The sequence below is a fragment of the Drosophila santomea genome, chromosome 3R (genome assembly GCF_016746245.2).
Source record: "Drosophila santomea strain STO CAGO 1482 chromosome 3R, Prin_Dsan_1.1, whole genome shotgun sequence".
Classification (NCBI taxonomy): Eukaryota; Metazoa; Arthropoda; class Insecta; order Diptera; family Drosophilidae; genus Drosophila; species Drosophila santomea.
The window spans coordinates 12,038,347-12,060,328 of record NC_053019.2 but is presented as its reverse complement, the minus strand read 5'-3'; the positions used below and the strand labels follow the sequence as shown (position 1 = coordinate 12,060,328).

At 48.2% G+C, this 21,982-nt stretch overlaps 5 protein-coding genes across 20 annotated transcripts in view; 2 read left to right on the top strand and 3 right to left on the bottom strand.

Moving 5' to 3' along the window:
* Positions 1–57: 57 nt before the first annotated feature.
* On the bottom strand, positions 58–10,945 carry LOC120454111 (cadherin-89D). The gene is made up of 13 exons (XM_039639140.1): positions 10,941–10,945; positions 10,578–10,702; positions 8,024–8,343; positions 7,185–7,894; positions 6,156–7,116; positions 5,916–6,082; positions 2,717–5,827; positions 2,266–2,334; positions 1,923–2,159; positions 980–1,285; positions 750–905; positions 471–680; positions 58–403 (listed from the first exon to the last, which is right to left on the bottom strand). Exons 1-13 carry the CDS (start codon positions 10,943–10,945, stop codon positions 79–81), a joined length of 6,702 nt encoding a protein of 2,233 aa, XP_039495074.1. The 3' UTR covers positions 58–78.
* Positions 10,946–13,140: 2,195 nt separating this feature from the next.
* LOC120453654 (putative gustatory receptor 89a) lies at positions 13,141–14,308 on the bottom strand. The gene is made up of 2 exons (XM_039638448.2): positions 13,412–14,308; positions 13,141–13,358 (listed from the first exon to the last, which is right to left on the bottom strand). Exons 1-2 carry the CDS (start codon positions 14,306–14,308, stop codon positions 13,182–13,184), a joined length of 1,074 nt encoding a protein of 357 aa, XP_039494382.1. The 3' UTR covers positions 13,141–13,181.
* Positions 14,309–14,396: 88 nt separating this feature from the next.
* Positions 14,397–16,286, bottom strand: LOC120453655 (caspase-3). Its single transcript, XM_039638449.1, has 3 exons — positions 15,928–16,286; positions 15,121–15,453; positions 14,397–14,803 (listed from the first exon to the last, which is right to left on the bottom strand). The coding sequence occupies exons 1-3, from the start codon at positions 16,256–16,258 to the stop codon at positions 14,541–14,543; spliced, it is 927 nt and encodes a 308-aa protein (XP_039494383.1). The 5' UTR covers positions 16,259–16,286; the 3' UTR covers positions 14,397–14,540.
* A 1,632-nt stretch (positions 16,287–17,918) lies between these two features.
* Positions 17,919–21,982, top strand: part of LOC120451237 (collagen alpha chain CG42342) — a 70,864-nt gene continuing 66,800 nt past the window's right edge. For all 16 annotated transcript variants that reach the window (XM_039634739.2, XM_039634749.2, XM_039634742.2 and 13 more), the window contains exon 1: positions 17,919–18,321. The gene's annotated coding sequence lies outside the window, so the exon portion shown is untranslated. The remainder of the gene's footprint in view (positions 18,322–21,982) is intronic.
* LOC120451240 lies at positions 20,299–21,150 on the top strand. The gene is made up of 2 exons (XM_039634752.1): positions 20,299–20,795; positions 20,871–21,150. The coding sequence occupies exons 1-2, from the start codon at positions 20,547–20,549 to the stop codon at positions 20,943–20,945; spliced, it is 324 nt and encodes a 107-aa protein (XP_039490686.1). The 5' UTR covers positions 20,299–20,546; the 3' UTR covers positions 20,946–21,150.

Here is a 21,982-nt window from a genome sequence, read left to right as displayed (position 1 = left end):
TGTTTCTTAACATCTATAATCTATTCTAGGTGGACTAAACTAAAAATTGCACTGCGTTTTGTCTAGTTAAAAAATGAACTAAAACAATGAATTCGATTTGCTAAATTCGAGCGGGCGGCGAAAGGACTGCTCCAGGTTGTGCAACCTCTGCTCCAGGTCGTTCATCGAGTTGCGGAGGGCGTGGCCCCGGGGGCGCAGCGAGATCTGCGGCGACTGCTGCATGAGGTCGTCCTTGACCCCGGAGAAGGAGTGGCGCACGCAGGAGCGCTTCTCGAACCGCGTGTTCTGGTAGTGGGGATGGTGGTTGGGGTGCTGCTGATGCTGGCGGTGCTCGCAGTTGGCACTGCGACAGTTGTGAGCCACCAGTGGCTCATCCGTCTTCAGCGAGTCCTCGTAGGTGTCACTGTTGGCATTACAGCCAATTACAAATTTCTAAGAGAATCCCAGATGAAGGTTACTCTGGCACTCACCTGCTGTCCGTATTTGGATGCGGTTGGCGCAGCTCCAAGTGCGCCTTCGCATGTCTGGGACACAGAACCTCCGTGTTGCTGCCGCGCTTGGAGCCTCCGTGCTGGAAGGAGTCCGGCGAGGTCTCGTACAGCTCGCGGCTGCTCAGGAACTCCACCCCGGAGTCCTGGCCCGTTGAGTGGAGTGAGAACAGCGAGGTTTCATAATTGTTTCTGTTGGGATGATTGATTGATAGAACAAATTCAAAACCCAACTTATTTATATATATTATATAGACTTACAGATTGTTGACGGGCTGACAGGCATTGTACTTGAGCACGAACGGAGTGCTCCCGATGCCCACAGCTCCATCGGCCCCACTGGTCGCCGCCGCTGCCTTGGCAATGGATTTGGGAAGAGGAACGTCTATGTACTCGCGCTGCTGCTGTCGCTGTTGTCTGTTCGGGGATGATGGCAATTAGTGTCCAGAATGGATGGGAAACACGTTTAACTGGACTAGGCGGTCACTCACTCGTTCAGGTACTGGTGGTGCTGCTGCTGCGTGGCCATCGCCTGCTGCTGGTGGTGGTGGTGCAGCTGCTGCTCCAGTTTCTCCGTGGCGGTGGCCGTCGACTGCGTCTGGGCGGAGGAGCAGACGGACTCGGGCATGAAGGCACTGGTGGGTCGTTGGCTGCCGGTGCTGCCCTTGCTGCAGCGCTGTGTGTGCCGCTGCTGCCGCTGGCGGCGCTGTTTCTGACCACGAGGGGATCCGATGCCGGCGATGGTGTAGGTGAGACCGGCATCGGAGGCGGAGAAGTCGCGCTGAGACCAGAGACGTCTGCAATTGGGACATGGGAAAAAGTGGTAGTAGTTTTTTGTGGCTCATAGAAGCTATTTGTTTTAATGTTAAACTTAATGTAAACTTATTGCTAAAATTGTAGATCTTAAACCTGATCGTAGTTTTTTTCAATGTAACCCAAAGTATTCCATCAAACAAATCATGTATTTTTCTCTGTGCAGGATGAGCTGAGCTGACTGAGGAGATGGCATCCCATTTGATTGGCTTTCCCATTTGGGACGCAGTTGCAGCGATGTCACAAGATCGTCGTCTAATTGCCTCGTGTTGCTATTGCTGCATTGTTGCATTTGATGTTGTGTTTGTTGCCTTTTACCGTTATAATTTAATCGGACAGGAAAGGCCCAAAGCCAGCCGGTTTATGCAGGGGCTCAGATGCATCAAGCGACTTGGCCACGATCATGGCCATTAGCAGCAGCAGCAGCAGCAACAAATACACCAACAGCAGCAACAACTTGCAATTGACTTAAGATTTATTGTCGGGCCTTTAGCTTAAGCTAACACTATGGCTAACATGAAATGCATCTATGAGCTACATTAGAGCGCCCAGTAAGCAGTCTTTCGGTTGCAGTTGCAGTTGCACTTGCACTTGCATGACACTCGTGCACCTCATTCATACCGTTTTTGGCGCATGCACACGTAGCAGCAGGCGGCTATCAGTGCACCCAGGCTGATCAGCGCCAGCAGAACCAGCGTCACAAACTCCAATCCTCCCATGAAACTGGACGCGGAGGCGTGCGTGGGCCGGGCCAACTGACCGAACTCGGCCAGCTCGAGGATGCGGGGCATGGGCTTGCCGCCGTCGAGCTTCTGCTGCTGCAGCTGCAGTGCGTCCAGTTGGAGGCCAGCCAGGGCGCTGAAAGTAGCAATTCAAGGCCATTAATTCGCATGACAGTTCTGGGACAATCGATTTTCGCTGCAGCCAGGAGTGGATGTGGCGGGGGAAATGGAGGAAAACTTACTCCTGCAGTTGCTCCATTTCCATAATGGAATTCGTGTGCGGATCGACGGCGTAGATGTAGGCATTGGTGCTGCAAGTGGAGAGGGCAGAGAACCTGTTAGATGATGACACTGCTACTAATGGCCAATTATGTTATGCAATGCGGTCAGAAACTGCATTAATCTTGTGTATGAGGCTATGTAGCCGAATACCTATAACTTGAATCTTTGTCAGACACTCAAAATAATTGCTTAGAAAGCATGAGTAGATTATTGGCAAGTTATCGAGCCATTAATCTCTGACTGACTGTCTAGATACATTGTCATTTAAAGTGCTGCTCTCATACAGACTTCAATTTTAAAATGCAATGAATGTTTTAATGGTCTAAATAGTGATTTTATACTGGCACGCTATAATAAATGATTATTATTGGGACTGTACATTAAGAAATTGGGACTACAATGAGTACTTACGCAGGCTCCAGCCCCCCAGAATATGGCTCCAATAGTCGGACGCGAACATCCTTGCCAATGGCGTCGCTCAGCGCCTCCATGAGTCCCTCAATGCGACGCTCCACCTCGACGGGCATTCCGGCCACCACCAGACGCACCTGCTTGGCCTCATCGATGATGTAGACGAATACGTTGACGATGCCACTCCTGCCGTCATCCGCACCCATGCGATCCGTGGCCTTCACATCGAATCCGTAGATGCGTTCGGTGCGGGAAAGGTCGCCGAGCAGGCGAATGTTACCCGATAGCTCATCGATGCCGAAAAGTCGAGAGGGCTCGTTTAGCAGTCGATAGCGTATCTCGGCGTTCAGGCCTTCATCCAAATCGTTGGCCACCACTCGTGTCACAGGGTGTCCAAAGCTGGCACTCAGCGGTAGAACCGCCACAATCGGTTGACCGTTGCCTCGGAACTTGGGTGCGTTGTCGTTTTCATCCGCAATGTGCACCAGAATGCGACATTCGTTCAGCGACAGACCCTCAATTCGCTCATCGACCACTGGATACGAGACGCGGGCATAGTTCCTGGCTTCGCGACTCAATCGATCCGCTCGAATCCTCAGTTGGTAGCGGGATATGTGCTCCCTGTCGAAGGGCTTGAGGGCATACAACAGCATGTTCTTGGCATCGTACTCGAATGGCGGATGGGCATCCGTTTCATCCAAGCCCTCCTCCAGCCACAGCGACCAGCGGTAGTTCTCGGGATTGAGGCCAGCGCTCAGGTTCAAGCGCATCACCTCAATGGGCGCTTCGTTGTTCTCCGTGAGCTTCACCTCATAGTAGGCGTGCTGGAATACGGTTACGTTCGCAGGAGGTTCTGGCTTGGGAGTCGACTTCGGAGGATCCGTAACTGCCTGCCCCTGGAGGTTGACGATCACCACGGCAGTGGCGGATAGAGCTGGACTGCCCACATCGGAGGCTATCACGGACACATTCAGATGCTCGTAGTCATTGTAGCCACTTATGCGGGATATGGTGGAGATGGTGCCATCGCGGGAGTCGATTTGGAAGAGTGGTGCCTGCATTTCCTGATGGCGAATGGAGTACAAGACCAGGCCGTTGCCATTGCCCACATTATCCTTGTCAATGGCCGTGAGCTGCCTCACAAATGTGCCCGGCTGAGTGCTGCGATCCAGATAGGCCTTGTACACCGGCAGCATCAAGGTGCGATCTGCCACACTGGGAATGAACTTCACCGCCTTTGTCTGGTCGTCGTAGCCAATGAACTCCGGCCGATTGTCGTTCACGTCCAGGACATTCACTTCCACGTCCACGCTGCTGGACATGCGCTGCATCAGAGGCGCATTGTCCGTGGCTATCACCTGGAAGCTGTACTTGTCCTTCAGCTCCCGATCCAGCTGCCCGCTGATCTTCAGAACTCCCGAGGCGGGCTTGATGCTAAACGGCAGGTGGGAATCACTCAGCGTATACGTTACATTTGCATTCTCCCCAAAGTCCATGTCTATGGCGGTCAGTTGGCCCAGCACACTGTCCTTATACTCCCCTTCCGGGGTATCAAAGCTGTACCAAGACTTCTTGAACGTCGGCGCATGGTTGTTGACATCCATCACAGTGAATCGCAGGCACGTGGAGTCCCTCAGACCATCGATATCGGTCACGGTTAGATTTAGCATGATCTCGATGTTGGCCGACAATGGATAGTTGGCCGATAGCTCTCCGCTGAGCTTGTCTATGGCAAAGTACTTCACGCCCTGAACCCGCAGCATGGGCATTCCGGGTGTCCGCTCCACCTGCTCCCCCTGGAGCTCGTAGTGCAGCTGGGCATTCTTTCCGAAGTCCTCGTCACTGGCGCTCAGTTGGAGGACCTTCGTGCCCACTGGTGTATCCTCGTAAATGGCGAACAGCGGACATTTGGTGGCCAAGGCGCGAACCATTCGCCGCCGGGACTTGGCTCTAGCTACCACTCCCAATCCTGCACCCACGGATCGCTCGCGGTCTATGTTGAATCTCGGTGAACCGGGAATGTGATATGGAGGTGGGGCCAGCATCATGGCTGCCGTGGCCTGCGGAGCTGCCAGTCCACTCGCACTCTCTACGAAGTAGATCTCCATATCGGTGGTGTACTCACGGATCTCCAAGCGCGAGTCCTTGAACACGGAGATGCGTTCGAACATCGGCGCGTTGTCATTGACATCTGCCACCAGGACAGTGAGGTGGGCGTATCCCGAGAGGCCACCAGTGTCGCTGGCTATGATCTTCAGGTTGTACAGCTGCTGTTTCTCCCGGTCCAAGCCCCGCTTTCCCGTATAGGAGATGCGGAAATACGGACCCGAACTGAGCTTAAAGTTCGTCTGCATGAAAGTGGTGTGCAGCTCCTGGTACTTGAACTCATCGTTCCACTGATCCGTGAGGTTGAAGATATTGAATGCCCCCGTTGTGGGTGGCATTTTGTGATGAGTAGAGTTTTCCGTGGAAGTTCCATTTATATACTCTATGCTGAATTCGTCGCTGTAGTCGCCCTGGAGTTGAACCCTGAACTCAGCATTGGGTCCCTCATCCGCATCCTGGATGAGTATGGCATGGTTCATGGACAGCTCGGTGCCCACGGCACAGTTCTCGTTGATCAGGCCCACATAGGTGAGAGCATTAAACTTCGGCGCATTGTCGTTGACATCGTCCACCTTGATGTTCACCTGGTAGATCCCAGCTCCACTCACCAGTCCCGTGCTGTACTCCACGATCACAGTCAGCTCGTAGCTGGGCTGCTGCTCGCGATCCAGTCCGGTCAAGGTGAGCAGGGTGCCATCCTCCGTGATGGAGATCTTGTTGACCACCTCCTGCTGGTTGGCGATGATGTAGCGAAGCTTTATGTTCGCATCGCCCACCAGACGTCTTGGCAATCGACGCTTGGACTTGGAGCTGCGACTCCTGTTTCGGCTGCGGAACCTGCTGCCCATGGTGAGATTGCGACCCGTTGGCTCCGATGGCATTTCCCGGAAAGTGCCCAGCTCGTTGTTGACCAGATTGATGCCGTTCTTGTACAGCAGCTGCCCAATAATGCCGCCCACCACGTTCTCCTCCACGTGGAAGTTGATGACATTCATGTTGATCTCCCTGTAATTGATGCAGATATTTAAATATATTAAGTTGTTTATTATGATGGACGAGTAATAAATTTGATTGAAGTGGAGACAATACTTACTCTATGACAGGTCTTAAGGGCACCTTTTGCTCCGGCCTGCTTACTATGTGGATGGTGAGATTGGTGATGAGTACACCTTCGTCGCTGAGTTCAGCGGGCGAGGCTATTGTGGTCAGTGGAGATGAACTTCGCGACATGACCAGCGTCTGGGAGGAGTTGGCAAAGAGCTGAAAGCGGCAGACAAACCGTTGTTGAAACTCAAAGAGATCACAGATTTTAATGATAATGAGGTGAACTTACATAATTGGCCACCGCCTCGAATTGGTAGACTTTCCTCTTAAAATCAGATAGCTCCCGAATGACAGTGATAATGCCGGATCGCTCCTCGATGGCGAATGGAACCCCTTCCGAGTAAGTGTGCAGCAGATCGTACATTATCTCATCCCCGCCATCGTAGATCAGCGTGGTTCGCACTTGACCCACTGAGGTGCCCAAAGGGGTGTTCGCGCCCACCCAAAACTCGTAGGGAGCACCCACGAAATCAATGGCCTGGTCATCAATGGTGGCATACACTTCGATGGTGATCACCGCCAAGGAGAAGCGCCGCTCCGAGGGATTGGTCGGCTGATCAGTGGCCTCCACGAAGACCGCAATGCGTCCCCTTCGAAGTGGCCCACCCACATAGATGGTGCCATTCTTGTTGTCCAGTCGGAATGGGATGTACCCACTGCCCTTGGGTCGTTGCAGCTCGTATAGCAGATGGCCATTCGGACCCTCATCCGGATCGTGGGCGACCACCTGACCAATCACGTAGCCCGTGGGCGCGTTGATGGGCACCTTGAATTCGTACAGATTTCCGTGCTCGAACTTTGGCGTGTTGTCGTTCGTGTCCAGCAGCGTGATTTCCACTTGCACCTTGCTGGGTCCCGGTTTCTTCAGATGCTTGTCGTCCAGGTACGAGGGATTCCGCTCCAGGGCCTCCACATTCAGCTGAATGGATCTGCGCTGTTCGCGGTCTAGTAGGCGATCGTCACGCACGGTAATCCATCCAGTTCGGGAGTCTATGCGAAAGGCACCTGCAGCATCCTTGGTCTCAACCAGGTTGTACAGGAACTCCGAGTTTTCGCCCTGATCCCGGTCGACGGCGTTGACCTGTAGGACACTAAAGCCGGTGGGTAGGTTTTCCACTATGGAAATATTGTAAAAGTCAGCCTCGAACTCGGGAACGTTGTCATTCAGATCCAACACCTCCACTTCGATGCTGTGGACACAATTCAAGATGAGTCAATAAAAATGTTTTGGTTGTGCTTATATTACTGTTTTACTTACCGTGCCAGAGCTTTCTTGAGGGGATTATCCTTTTGTCGCGCCTCCAGCTGCAGCACAAAAGTGTTGCCCGGCAGACTCTCCTCCTCTAGGTCGATCTCCTTCTGCAGATACATGACTCCGTTGTGGGGGTTCACCCGGAAAAGCTGTCGCTCATTACCGGAAATGATGTCGTAAACGAGCGAAGCGTTTAGCGAATCCTGATCGAAGGCCATGATGGGTGGGGCGAAGTATAGGGGTATCCTTATGGGCACCCCCGTCATCGGATAGAACTCGTTGATCCTGGTGCGATAGACGCCCTCGGTGAATTTCGGCGGCAGATCGTCCACATCCCGCACGTTTATCGTGATCGTGGTGTTGGCCTGGTTGGCTGGCGTGCCGCGATCCCATGCGAATATGGGCAGCTTGAATTGCCTGATGCCATTATCGAAGTCTAGTTCCCGCTTCAGAATCAGCAGTGGCCGATGGGGACTCTTGAGGGCAAAGTACGGACTTCCGTCGGCCGAAAGTTGCTCCGGCACCGTGGACATGCTGAAGTGCACCTCGGAGTTCGGTGTGTTGGGCTTGTCGCGATCGAAGGCCTGCACTCCCTCGAAGATGATGCTCTCAATGGAGGTGTTCTCATCCACGTCCACTACGTAGGGCACGTTGAGGAACTCCGGGGCATTGTCGTTGACGTCCTCGATGTACACAGTGATGGACAGATAGCTACCCTGGAAGCAGCAAGTTCGGTACAAGCGTTAGCATATAGTTCTCTAACTAAATATGCATCTTAAGCATTAAAGGTGCACTGTGTCAATGAAAGATTAATCTAGTTAATACACCCCATTTAAGCCACCCACCTCCTCGAGTTTCTCCTGCTTGCCGGCGCAGAGGATCCGGAACTTAAGCAGGTTCCGCGGCACATCCCGGTCCACCAGTCGCTCCAGGGAGCGCGCCAGGCTGACCACCAGCGTGGTGGCATTGTGCTCCGTGAGGTTGAAGTACTTGTGGTCGCCGCTGGGATCGGCGCCTTTGAGGGCGACCGTGGAGCGCGGATAGGCCTGCAGCCGGAGGATCTCCTTGCCCACCTGGGCGTCTTCGCGCAGTCGGATGAAGCGCACACCTTCGCTTTCCGCGGCGACGCCGTCGAGCGTGTGAAACGCACAGCTGCCGGAGTTGGCTGAAAAGTGGGGCACCAGATTACAGATTACTATATATGGTATACTCGTACTAGTATAGGTAGAGGCATGTAGAAGAAAAGTAAAACTTTGACAAATTGTCGCTGTTGTGTTTTATTTGGGCATGCAAATTTGTTCGCACGCTCTGAGAACCGAAAACCGAAAACGGAAAAGTGCCAGGGAAACACAATTGGAAAATCACCGCACAGCTACGTGCGGACCAAAGGGGCGGCTTTTGTGGCACTCAAGCACTGAAGGGGGCGTGGCAGAACTGGCGCCAGCTAACCAAAAACTTTCTACGTTTGTCGCGTGGCCCATTCAGCCGCGGTTTTCATGTGCAGTTGCAACACTTTTCCACATGCTTTTCCATTCAGCTGTCGCCCTGTCGCGGATTCTCCCCCATCGCAGATGGAGGGCTCCATGTTGCTCATGGCCTGGCTGCAATCAGCCTTTGCAAATTATTTTCTGCTGCCTCGGTTCCCACCCTCATGACATAATTAAGCATTTTTTGCTTGCCCACGGCTCGACTCGCTTTTGGCCCAAAAGGCATCCCAGCCAAATGCGTTCCGAGTGACAAGAAGACAGCATAGCATACCATACCACATCGTCGTCCGACTCGCTGACATTTCTCCGAGCTTCGTTTTCTTTCTTGTTTTTTTTTTTTTTATTTTTGTATCATTAGTTTTCGGAAGATCTTCTGCAGCGCGAAATTATTATTGTTGCTTTCAGATGCAAGTGCAGATGCAGATGCAGTGAAATCTTGGCCATCGCCAAGTATCTTCTACTGCTGCCAGCGTCTTTGTCGCTCTTTTCTTGTCGTCGTTGGCTTGGCTGGCTTATTGTTTTATTTGTGGCTTGGTTTAATTCCATTTCGCTGTGGCTGCTTCTTGTTATTGCCGCAGTTGTAGTTTGAGCTGCCATTTCTATTATTTACTTGCAGTTTCTGGCTCACTTCGGTGTGAACTGTTGGCGTTGCAGGGTTTCCCTTTGGTTGCTATGAAAACATACGCATGGGTAGATATGTGCAGCAGAAACTGCACAATTGACTAAGAAATTGTTAATCACAGTTGAATTTGTGAGTTTTATGAAATCAATAAATATTGATAATCACTGAGAGCCACTTAGATAATAATACGAAATAAATAGGAAAATGTAATGTTGTGAGGCGCCAGGGCAACTAAATATATTATAATGTTGCCATTAAAGTTTGTTGAGCTCCCAAATGAAATTAATTCAAGTTTAAAAACCAAACCTTTCTTCATCCATTAAATGAATTATTAACAATGTATTCCAAAATAGTGTCATAAATTGCTTCTCTGCATCCATTTGCTGTTTGCTCTTGCAATACTCTAGTTGAATGTAAATCGCATTCTATTAATTATGCAGTTCTGTTCCGATTGCACTTAACACTTTCAAGATTGAAGACTGCTCGTAACGGTTCTCCAACTCATTTCCCACAACATAAATGTCATTCTCATTGTTCTCATAAAACAGAAATTATATGTAATTCAAATCCACCATTCACATGCGGCCCGAACGCTTTAGCACTTGTTGACTAGCAGCAATTTAGCCATTCATACTTGGCTTCGGGTTTAGCCATCGTCTAGAACATTAAGCTCAGGCGGTCATTCCAAGTAACACAAACAAATTAAGTTTTAATTAGAACATTGCCACACACTCACTGCTCCACCAGCGACACTTGGGTTCCCAACTCGGGTTATTGAGTTCACTGTGGGGCGGTCGCGGTCGGAATTTTACTACCTTGGTTTCTGGCTAGTGGAAGGTGCAGGAGCAGGTTACCGATATGGGTCAGTACGGGAGTAGATGGTTAATTGGGTCAGCTGTCGGCCATTGCATAAACCAATTGACAGGTTGCCGCATGGAGATGAAAGCCTTAAAAAAAACAAATCGATTTCCTTGCACATTATTCGCCAGCGCCTGAGGAAAGCTGTCGCACCAGCATTTAAATTCGAAATTTGGGTTATTTAACGGTCTGCAAACGAGCCAAACAAGTTGCATGCGAGGGGGGAAGGGGCAAACAAGCAAACGAGCAAACGAAAGACTTAGGCGACAAACTGCGTCCAGCACTTGATTTACGCAGACCAACACATTAGCACTCGGGCAGAGAGATTGAGAGCTGCAGACACACACATTAGCCGGGAGATTTATGAACACATCCCGCCAACTTAAGCAGCCTTTAAAAGGCCATAACGGCTCTTGGCCACTGGTAACTTGCCTTGCACTTGTCCCGTTTTCGCAGCTTGGCCCATTGCGATTAGGCCACAAACCGCTAAGGGCATAGCCCAAATACACATGACTGCCATATCCTGACTGGCCTTCTTTTGCGAAATTTTCACCGAACTTTTGAACTTTTCCTGGGATATGTCTCACTAGCCACCTATCCACACGCTCGCATCGCGCTTGCAACCGAAGCAACCGACAACGCTAACACCTCGCGACCAACTGAAGCTATCTTCCCAACTGCAGGCCGAAAGGCGAGCGCGATGAGACTAGTTTTTCACACACAAGAAAACGAGAAAAGCCACGACAAGTGGCTGAGGAAAAGCGCTGCTAGTGAAATGGGCCAGGGGTATGCTACTCCATACTGCTGACTACTGACAACTGAATACTGAACACTGGGTCTGCGTATCCTTGGCTCTGTGCAGACTGGCTCAGAAACCGTTGCTGGTAGCGCTGCTATGTGCTATTATTTGTAACTTCAGTGCGTTGCGTGCTGGCTGAAAGACAAAAGCCAAAAGCCAGGCCCAGTGGATGAATGAAAGACAGGCAGAAAGCGAGAAACAAGGAAGGAAGGTCCAATAGCTCAAGAGCCAGTCGTAAAAGTATAAACAACAAAAGTGATTAACATAAAGCATAAACATGCAGTTCGCTGGGGCCGGGCGCCCTAGGCACTTTTGATGCTGATGATGCCCCCTGATGGCGATGGTGATGGTGATGGTGATGGTTGCTGTTGACCAAGGTGCCGCAATGGAAAGCCAGAGTGAGCAAGTCAAAAATCAGACAATATAGACAATACAGCGATAATCCGCCGTGGATCCAATATGAATCGAATGGGAACCGCTGCAGTTGCAATAAAGGCCTCTTAACGGTTCTATCTTATATCTAAAAGTTTCAGCTGATGCGCCGCTGCCAAGAACAAAAGAACCAAGGGAGAGCCCATGGGTAGTGGAAAAATGCTAACGAGTCCGCCGCAAAGAAATGCCGAAGAAGATACAGAGGCTGAAAGTCTGAAAGACTGAAAGACCGAGCAGCGTTTGCATTATGCGGTTTAATAGCTTTACATAACACCTGAGTGGAGACGAAGTCGGAGCAAAAGCACCAGCTGCGACTGACCGACGGCCCACAACAACCTACGCAAGCCCATGCACTGGCAAAAAAGAAGGTGTGAACAATATGTAATCAATTCCAACTTATGAAGCGTTGAAGTGCATAAAGTGTTTATTACAAATAGTAATAGATAACTGTTAAGAGAAGTCGATCCATAGATTAAAATAGATTAAGGAAAATGCCTTCGAGACTGACTATAGTATATCTCGCAGTGTACCACTGGCGTCTTGAAGAGCCAAACCGATCGAGTCAGCGGCTTGGAAAATTGGCGCGTGCGAATGCTCCTGGCTTCTGGGCTCACTGGTGGTTGGCCACAGCTCTTCGAGGGGAGAATCAATGCTAATCAGCGAGGGCTGGTCGAGAAGTCGGCGAGTGAAAGCAGGAAGACAGGCGTATGAAAGCAGTATGTCGATATGCTAATCGTTCAACTAGCCTGCCATATCAGATTACACATCAGTCATTGGATTCGCAGTGAGGCGCAGTGAGCAGCAAATTGGGCATGCATCGTTGGGTGGAAGGGATTTCCAAACGTAAGAAATTAAATTGAACATTTGCATTTAACATTCCTTCTTTGCCTTTTAAGCCGCTGCCTTACAATATATGTACATGTTATGCAACTTTCTGTTTTTCGTCCCAAGCCAATGGCAATTAATGATCAATTATAGACATCATAATCTGCAGTTTGGTGGCAGAGATAAACGATGTCGTGTTTTTCGTCTGCAAATCTATTTCAACTAGTTTTTGGGCTTTGCTGGCTCCCACTTTCATTTCCAGTTTACGCAATGGCTACTCAAGTGACAAAGGCATTTCACAAATATCATATCAAAATTCACAAATGCGGCTGATCGCGCAAGCAAAAGCGACGAAAATGTATTGAATGGAGTTTGTGTCCATCAATCTTTGTCCGATAAAATCAAGATTACACCGAGTGCTTAGTCAAGACCACCTGCTCTACTTAAATTCATTATTAATTTATTTATTTATTGTTTGAAACGTATGAAATTGGCAACAAAATAATCCACACGCAACTTGAAACAAAATTCGACGCTTTGATTTATTTTGTCTTTTATTCATGTTATTGCCAAAACTACAAAAGGTAATGATTTATTCATTTAATGTTAATATCCATATGGACAAAAGACACATTTCAAACTGCGCGCTTAAAATTAGTGTCAAGTGCTGCTTTTCCGTTGCGTTGGCTGTTTTTGGAACTACAAAAGCGCCACCTAGCAAAATAAAAGTTGCTTCCAGAAACCGCCGCATGTTCCATCGTTGCCTTTTGGCGCCACTCTCAAGTACACTGAGAAATCTAATAAAAATCATTTATATATATAATATAAATAAAAATAATAAAAAAACTCTTTAAAATGAGAAAAACAAATTATTTGTTTCTATTCGACAAGCAATAATGGTATACAAGCGTATTAAATTACGTAACACAAGCTATAGGAACTGTAGATGAGCTGAAAAGTGAGATCCCAAAATTTTGCTGTCAGATTTCGCCATGATTTATGTGCTCAAAGCTGGTCTGCAGGATAACCACGATGAAGTTCATGGCATACGAGACCAAGAAAAGCCAGAACGAGTTGTCCAAGATGAAGACGCCCAAAATTCGAAACTTGGCATTGCCAGTGGGCGAGAGCAAGGGAAATGGAGTCGAAGCCATGGCCTGAGAAGACATCAACGAAATTAGACAACTTGAATTTCATTAGACAAACCCACCTGCTCCTGGGTCAATCCTTCGGGCACATATTGCAGTTGCAAACAGGTTGTTCTCAATTTGGCCGACTTCAGCTGGCAGAAATGAGCGGCTAAAATGACTGCAAATAGTTGGATGGCCAGGACGAGGCAGTTGTTGGATATGGTCAGTGGAACGCCGTGCAGCGATACGTAGTAGGACATGAATGCGTAGATGTTGACCATGATGTTGACGAAGCTGCCGAAGACCAGCAGGAATATGCCCAGCTGAAAGACCTTCACGAATCTGCGGGTGAGTCTCCACCAACTGGCTTCCTTCTTCAGAAGTCTAGCCAGGTTGGGTTCCTCGCGCTCCAAGTGGGCGTAGCACTCCAGCATTAGAAGTGTTCCGCCGAAAACTCCGTTGCCATAGACACTGGCCACGTGCTGAAAGTAGAGCTGCACTCCATAGGCCACCAGTTGGGACCAGGGCAGACGAGCACCTGCTCCTTTGAGGAACGGCACGCTGCACAGGAGATCGTAGAGGGAAAGCAGCAGCTTCAGCCAGAGGAACAAAGTGGACCACCAGCTCAGCCTAGTCCGGCGATGCAATCTGGCCAAGTCATTTACCAAATGGCCCAACTCCCGGCGATGCAAAAGGTGGCTGGCCAAGAGAGCTAGGGCAATGCAGACATCACCCGTCATGGTGGCCAGAGCTATGGTCTTAAAGGCCGTCGAGTGGCGCACATTAGTGGCCTCGTACATGGCGGCACTTTTCCACAGCACCAAGGGGGCCATTGCTGTGAGTAGGAGCAATCTGAGGAGCGCAATCAAGGTCACCCATCGCTGACCAGTTCCACCCAGCCGGAATGGGGCCAAGGCCAAAAGCTGCCAAAATCTCAGCAGCAAACAGAGACCGCAGACATGCGGCAATCGCGACATTTTCCGGGCAACTGACCTCAATCTATTTACTTGTCAGCCACTAGCCAGTTCGCTATCGCAGCCCCAAAGGCACTAAGCCAATTCCAGATAAGTGCCATCGATATGTATTTCTATTAACAAATGGCAAACATTACGATTAAATGAAAGAGTTGTGGTGTCCCTCGCTCCTGACCCACCACCACCACCGACTGACTCACAGTCACAATACGATTTGCAATTCCGTGACCGGAACTCAGGTCTTGGGCTTAACACGCAGCTGGAATGTTTTGGTCAGCGTCGACATAAAGTTGGGCATTTCCTTCATCTGGTTGAGGGCCTCGTTCTTCGTATTCGACTGGTACTCGTAGGCCACCTTGCGGTTCACGGCGGTCAGCAGGCGGAGCAGCTCGGCGCCCTCCGGCGTCCCGGCTTCGTTGGCGGCGGCCTGGTCGAGGACGCGGCACAGGCTCTGGATGAACCAGGAGCCGTCGTCAACGTTCCGGAATGAGAAGAATTCTAAACGGAGGAGGAGAAGGAGGGAAGATGTAATCAGGAAATACTTGACATTGTTATAGAGGCAAAGAAATGATTGCTTTGTATACATTGGGGTTAATTTGCCAACTATTTCTAGCATTTGAACACAGAACAAGTATCTTCCGCAATATCGAGTTAATTTGAGTTTTAGTAATTTCTTGAAAGGAACACAATCCTTCTGAATCCCTTTCAACCGCGAAAAAAACCCCGAATTGATTGACGCCCAAAGCTTTCGAAGCACGGACAAGTTTCAATAAGTTGTGAAACTAAAAACGATAAACACTTTGGCGCACACTCACTGTCGAAGGTGGAGTAGAAGACGAGCATGTCCGCCGTGCTGGGAATGGCGTAGGTGATGGGCTGGACGGCGGCCGCGGGTTCCGGTGCCAGTTCCCTGGTCATCACCGCGAAGCTGGAGAACTCGACGGCCTTCTCCAGGTTGGCTCCGCGACAGGCCTGGATGAAGAAGAGCTTGGGCTTGTTCTTGAGCGTCTTGCAGTTGTCGCCGAGGAAGGGGTTCCACAGGCGCTCCACAGGATACGACATGTCCTTCGCGTAGACCTTTCCTTCAGTGCCGTGCGACATCACCGCCAGCACAAAGCAGTCGTTTTGGCTGTGATCCTCGCGAGCAACTGAAACGAATTAAAGTCACATATTCAGTAGAGTAGATACTAGCTTCCAACTATTTTCTCTTTAAAGCAAATTATACAATTAGACAATTGAATTAGATTTGTTAGTTCCTCAAAACAAAGAATAGTTTTTCGCTGTCTTCAGATTGATCAAAAAACCGATTACTGTCTTTATCTCATAATTGTTGCACTCGTAAAAATAGCGACTTTGTTTTGATACTGATAAGATATACATATGTGTTTGAAATATGTCGCCAGTGTCGATGGGCAAGATTCAGTGAAGCTAGAAGTTAATAACTACTTATATAGTTGCATATTAAATGTTTTCTTTTTGTTTAACACTTGTAAGGGAGTAAATATATTTTCCTACTCATAAAGCAATGCATAACCCCAATTTAACTGGTAGATAAAGTAATTTAGGTGATTCTGTGTCTCTACTTCCCATTGTTACAGCATTGGAATTTGTGGAAAACTCACCCTCTTTGAGCTTGTCGTTGATCTCGGAGAAGGTCAGGTCGTCGAAGGTGCGTACATCGAATCCGAACCCCTGGAGAGTGGCCTCCATGTCATCGCGATCCCGCTCCGTGCCCACCCGCTGCTTCTGCCCCTTGACGTCCTTGTGGTTCAGGATGAGCGCAATGCCCGCCCGGGCGCAGTTCTCGTATGTGTCCTCGTTGGTGGGGCGCGAGATGATGATCCTCTTGAGGTCCAGCTCCGAGGTGGGCGTCTTGGCGATCTGGGTGGCATCCGCCTTGTCCTTCTTGTGCTTGTTCTTCTGCCCGAACAGCGAGAAGTCGGTGTCGTCCATTTCTGACCGTTCGCGCTCTGTGGCAACCTGTGACTAAGCGCGATTAGAAGTTTCCACCTATCAAACGGTAAAAAAAGCTCCCACTCCCGCTTATCTAATCAATGCAGCCGTCTTATCGGCCCGAACTTGCTGGGGTGGCTTCTTCTCTCTGCTCGCTCTCCGCGGCATTTTTGGGGCTCTTGCCCAACGTTGATTAGCCTGCTCGAGGGGAAGTTAGCGAAATACAATTGCCTTTGCCATTGCACCAGACAATTTGATTTCCCCGACGGGTCACGCCCACAAAAGGGGGCGCTCGCCGGGGAAATTGGCAACTTCCGGCGAAAGTGTCGCCGCTACTGGGGACTTCTTAATGTGTTTTCAATAAAATTCAAATGCGCAAAAACTCAATGGGCGGCAAACTGTGCAAACTGTGCAAACTGTGCAAACACGCAATTCCAATTCAAAATTTCACGCACACAAAGTAACGGAAACCGGAAATGAGTATGGCGTCCTGAAGTCGAAGGAGTGCCTTACAACATGTGCCGCACTGTACCGCAGGCTGAGAGAGAAAGTGCTGTGCTGTGATTTATAGAAGAGATTTATGCTCTGCCACGGTTTATAAGAGAGAGCTGAAACTTGTGGCGCATAACAACAATTGCGACTAATTAATAAAGCGGCGCCCACGACCCCCGATTGGTTGCCAATTATAATTGATATGTAATTACAATTAGCGACATCCATATTTCTGTCAGCTGAAGAGCAAAAAAAGCAGTGGGAGGAAAGTTGTTTAGCCGGCTTTTCAGAGCCAGAACAATCGCCTGCATTCTCGAGGGGCCTTGGTCACCGAAAGCAGCTGTTGCCCCTCCAGTGACCCCAAATCCGCTCTTATCTCGCAGCTCCGAAGGCGCGGAGAAAGGAGAGATGGCGGAGAAAGGAGAGATTTATTGAGTCCAACTGGAATTGCGATTCACTTGCTGAATGCTTAAGATGAAATGATTTATCAGACGCACTTTTTGGAATAACAATGCCAGGTTTCACCTGCAATTCATATTTATGTGTTCCCTGTTTCTTATCTTTTAAAGCGGCGGTTTAAAGTTATCGTGCGTGAAGATACCAAAAAGGGTTTAAAGTCCTCAAATATTTTCACTTCAGTCTTTCTTTACTTTAAACAACTTTGCTTTGAGATTTTTGTTTTTTAAATAATTTAAAATAGGTAAGTAAAACCACCCTTTTTGAAATATTTGCATGTGGATATAGAAACCTATCGATTTAATTTAACTTTTGTAGTAATTAAGAAATTTAAATACCATAATTACATAATAATGAGGTGATTTCTGTGAGTGCATTAAACTTACTCCCACCGGTTGATCGTGTTTTCCTTGCTGCTTTCTCCGTCATTCGTGCTGTTTTACCTTGCAACAATAATTATTTGCAACAAATTCAGTAGTTATTTCACGGATTGACAAATTCCTTTCTAATTGGTTTAATCAATTGGTGCAATTCGGTTTCCAATTAGACATATAACACACCTAAAAAAAACAGTTCCTTAAAACTCTTACTTCTAGTTTGCTCTCTTAAGTTCGATTCGAACTCGAATCGGCTCGATTCGAACATGGACCGGCTCGAACGGAAAACCAAATTCAAAACCAAAACAGCGACGCCAAAAGCGTTGTATGTGTTGCCCAGTGCGGACGTGTTTGCGTGTCGGAGAAAAGTTCGGGAATTCGGGAAAATTCGCATTTCTGAGGGTCGCGGGATCCTATCCTCCGGGCGTGTGTTTTTCCCCCGCCCCTCTCTGTTGTCCTTTGCATAAGCGGGATAAGCGGGCGAAAGAGGAAGAAAGAGGAAGCGAGAGGCGAGAAGCGAAAGAAAGCAGAAGGAGAATGTTTTGAGCAACAAAAACAACTTCAGTGTTGAATGTGTGCCAAGTGCAAGGAGTTGTAATTTATAGTTGCCGAAATTAAATTATGTTAAGTGCCCCAAATCAGTAAGAAGGTGCAGTGAAAAGGAAGCGGCACAAACCAGCGAACGCGGAAGAGAAAGAGGAAAACAAAACAAGTTAGCGGAGCAAAGAGTGCAAAAAAGTACGTAGGAGGTGAGCCAAACAAACTGTTTGGTTATTATAAGTATTATTATTATAAGCGCGCGGTGCATTAAATCTCATTTGGGAATGTGTGTGCGCTTTGTATGCAAAGAGGTTGACAAACAAAAAACAACAACAAATTAGGGTGGCTGGTCCGCAGGACAAAAGAAAACAAAAACCTTTTTTTTTCGGGGCTGCTTCCTAAAGCAAACCACACACACACATGCACATAGTACATAGTACATGTGTAAATGTACAATGCGAAACGAAAACGAAATCAAATCAAAAGCAGAAAACCAACAGGCCGCCGAAAGGAACAAAAACACAGAAAAAAATGCTCAGCTAGCTTTTGGGCGAATGCCCTCGCAAAGCGCATAAAAAATAGATTAACGGGCTGGGCAGAAGTGAAAAAAGAAGTAAAAAACATTGAAATTCTGACGTCGTCGCAGACTAAGCCTCTGCAGCCAAAAAATAAGAGCAGCATAAAAAACCATAACAACAAGTTGGGACGCCAAAAGTTGGGCGCTGCTACGCGTAGTTACGGTTATTGGGACGCCGGGTACTTGGATTTCATTAGACTTTATGTCAAAAACACGGCGCATTTGGGTACCATAATATTCAATTAATTTTGTTAGTGGATGCCTATGCACCTGTGTGCTGATGCTTTGGCTTCAAAAACATTGAATAGTACCTTACAGGCTGTTTATGAAATTAAACTTATTTGGACTTCTCTCCTACCAACCAGTTCCTATCAAGGATACCATCCTTTTTTTTTTTCAAAAAATGTTGGAATATATAATGTTATATTATTTGAATATTATTATTTACATATATGTGTAACAATAATCCTTTCAACTTCCAAGGACCATTCAAGTATTCGCTTTTGCAAGGATTGTTGCGAGTTAAGACCCAAGAAAGAGAAGCCTCTAATTGGATTTGCTTATGTGTGATAAAAACGCGTTGTTTAATGGGATTAAACACCTTCGAAAGCTGTTCGCGATGTACCTTTGCCCATTATATAAACCATATATACCCTAAAAACCCAGGATTACCGACACTAAGTTGGCAAGCAACCAGTTGGCAGGGTAAAAGCCGCCACGATTGCTGCTTCTTTTTTGCGCCCTGCAAATGAAGTTGCAGTGGACATCTAATGAACCCGCAACTGAATGCGACGCAGGCCCTTAAATTGCTAGCACACCTGAAATATTCAAGATACTTTATGGGCATGCCGCAGCTGGGCCAGAGGCACGCCAGTCATGCCGCAGGATGCTGCTGCTGCTGCTGATGTTGCCCCATCCTCCGCGCTGCTGCGGAGGTGCAAATGCTGTGCCAGAAACATTCATTTATGAGCGGGCTAAGGTTGCGCTTTTGGCTGCTATCCCTCGACCCTTTTCCACTCGGGGGATTCCCCTGGGGCACCTTTTTCGCCATATTCCTCGGGTGCTGCTAGCCCGGTTTTAAGAACTTCAGCTGAGCAATTATGAAATATTCAAGCTTGTGCAGCTTTAAGATAAGATTGGGTGGCATTTGATGGGTGACTTATTCTCCTCGTTTTCGTGGCGCCCTTTGATGTTTTTGCTTTTGTCTTGGGAGGGGGAGAAGGTGGGTTGGGAGGGTTGGGAGGGTGGCAAAAAATGCGGGAGACAGGCAAACACAAACATTAATTGTAACTCTAACTGTAAATGGTGTGAAATGAGTGAGTGAGTGAGTGAGTGAATGGCTGAATGGCTGAATGACGGCATGAATGGATGCTTAGGAGCGGCTTGAGCGGCTTGAACGAATGAATGAATGACTCTCGAGTGGAGCTGGCGGTGGCAGTGATGCTCTCGGTTCCCGGCTCTTTCAGCGCTGAAAATTGCGTTAAGTGGATGTCATCGTTGGCCAGCGACAATTTAGATGAACTCAACAAAAACACTTGACAGCAGAGCCGAAGATTTTGGAACTGGGGAGCAGGCCATGCAATAAACGAAATTATGACGCTAAATTGAACACTAAACGCCCAGTGAGCCCAGCCGGGGCGGGGGATATATAGCAGAGTCAAAGAATAGTCCAGGAAAATGTATCAGTGGTGAGGGGCGAGAAGGGGTTGGACTGGACTGGAATGGGATAGAATGGTATGGAATGGAAGCGAGATGGGGCAGATGATGCTTTCAAAGCATCAGTACAGCATCCACTCCGCTTCGAACCGTCCACATTTAACGCGCGAATGAACAGCAATCAGCCGAAATGGGGGATTCAGCGGAAAAGGGGGCGGGTGAAGGGTCTGGTGGGCATGGCACTGGCTCTGGTTCTGGACCTGGACCGACCGGGAATCGGATGGGCAGTCGGACTGCCAGTCCGGAGGGTTTATTCAACAATAAAAGTCATGATAGACATGGCAATACGGAAATGCTATTTTTGGGGCTGCCGCTGCCATTGCCGTTGCCATTGCCGCCTTCACACGGGAATGGTCCACGTCCGCCCTGCGAGCGGAAGGTGAGAATTAAGAAATTAGCGTACACCCAGTATCCACTATCCAGTACCCTCTAACCATTACCCATTACCCATTAGCCAGTCGGATGCCCCATCCACCCATCGAGTGGCGAGTTGGAGCTGCCGGCTGGGAGCCGATGGAGCTGCTCGTAAATTGCCCGCCGCCGCTCACTTTAACTTAATTATATAATTTGTGAGACATCAGCGCTAAAAAAGGGAGACAGGCAGACCAGCCAAAAAGGAAACATGACAAAGTTCGTTAGATTCAAAACGAAGAAGTTGAAATGCCCTTAAAAAATCGAATATATATATTTGTTGTTTAAAATTCAAAATACAGAATTTATTGTCTACAAATGAAGTTTAGTTGTACAGAACAAATGGCGAAAAAATACTTGGTTTCTTTACGATACTATATAATTAACATATCTATAGATAGATGTAATATATGTTTCCTTTATTTAGTTAATTCGAATTTATCATAATTTTACTTACATCTAAATGGCTTCTTTGTGGCAGCAAATTTGCTTATACCGGTTTGAAAAGTAGTTCAGGGTAACGATAAACATCGTCTTCAGAAGCTAAGATGTTCAAAGTATTCTTTATGCAAGTAGTCAAACAAATATGAAATAATGCCTGGAAAATCAGGTTTTGAAATGAGCACAACCTCATTGAAAGCACAAAACTAAGTTAGCCATTATTCTAATATTCCTGGCTTGAAACGGATAAAGAAAGGCCGCAAAAACTCATTTGCAAAGTAAAGATACCTTTCGCTGGTGTGGAGGGTATACGAATACGAATACAAGTAAGCGGGCTCTGCGGGTTTCTGCGGTGCACTGCAAATTAAATGAGCTGAATGCATTTAAGCCCAAATCAGCGCAAGCCGACGGCTTAGTGACGACGACAAACTGTGTCTTAAGTGAGTCAGCAGGCATCCCGACTCAGCCGACTCAGGACGAAGCCCGCCGACTCATGGTAATGGGCGTTGCTGGAAAAAAGTAAATAATCCTTTAACCACAAAGCAATTATGCAACGGCAGCGACCACGTCGACGGAAGGCGACATCTTGTCAGCCAGTGAAAAATTACCAACCAATGACGGCGACGGCAGCTGTATGCAGACGGAAAGAGGAGACGGATTTGGACGTGGTCGTAGACGAGGACGAGGACGAAAAGTGGAGGGAAAGGATGGCTG

Excerpts from the sequence above, each read along its gene's own strand:
- LOC120454111 (XM_039639140.1), bottom strand. Across the intron at positions 6,083-6,155 it reads TCGAGGCGGTGGCCAATTAT|CTCTTTGCCAACTCCTCCCA; the intron begins GTAAGTTCACCT and ends TGCCGCTTTCAG. Across the intron at positions 5,828-5,915 it reads CCCTTAAGACCTGTCATAGA|GGAGATCAACATGAATGTCA; the intron begins GTAAGTATTGTC and ends CATCAATTACAG.
- LOC120453654 (XM_039638448.2), bottom strand. The coding sequence starts at position 14,308 with ATGTCGCGATTGCCGCATGTCTGCGGTCTCTGTTTGCTGCTGAGATTT. Across the intron at positions 13,359-13,411 it reads AAGGATTGACCCAGGAGCAG|GCCATGGCTTCGACTCCATT; the intron begins GTGGGTTTGTCT and ends ATGTCTTCTCAG.
- LOC120453655 (XM_039638449.1), bottom strand. The coding sequence starts at position 16,258 with ATGGACGACACCGACTTCTCGCTGTTCGGGCAGAAGAACAAGCACAAG. Across the intron at positions 15,454-15,927 it reads CAACGACAAGCTCAAAGAGG|TTGCTCGCGAGGATCACAGC; the intron begins GTGAGTTTTCCA and ends AATTCGTTTCAG. Across the intron at positions 14,804-15,120 it reads CTTCTACTCCACCTTCGACA|AATTCTTCTCATTCCGGAAC; the intron begins GTGAGTGTGCGC and ends TCCTCCGTTTAG.
- LOC120451240 (XM_039634752.1), top strand. The coding sequence starts at position 20,547 with ATGGGGGATTCAGCGGAAAAGGGGGCGGGTGAAGGGTCTGGTGGGCAT. Across the intron at positions 20,796-20,870 it reads GTCCGCCCTGCGAGCGGAAG|CCAGTCGGATGCCCCATCCA; the intron begins GTGAGAATTAAG and ends ATTACCCATTAG.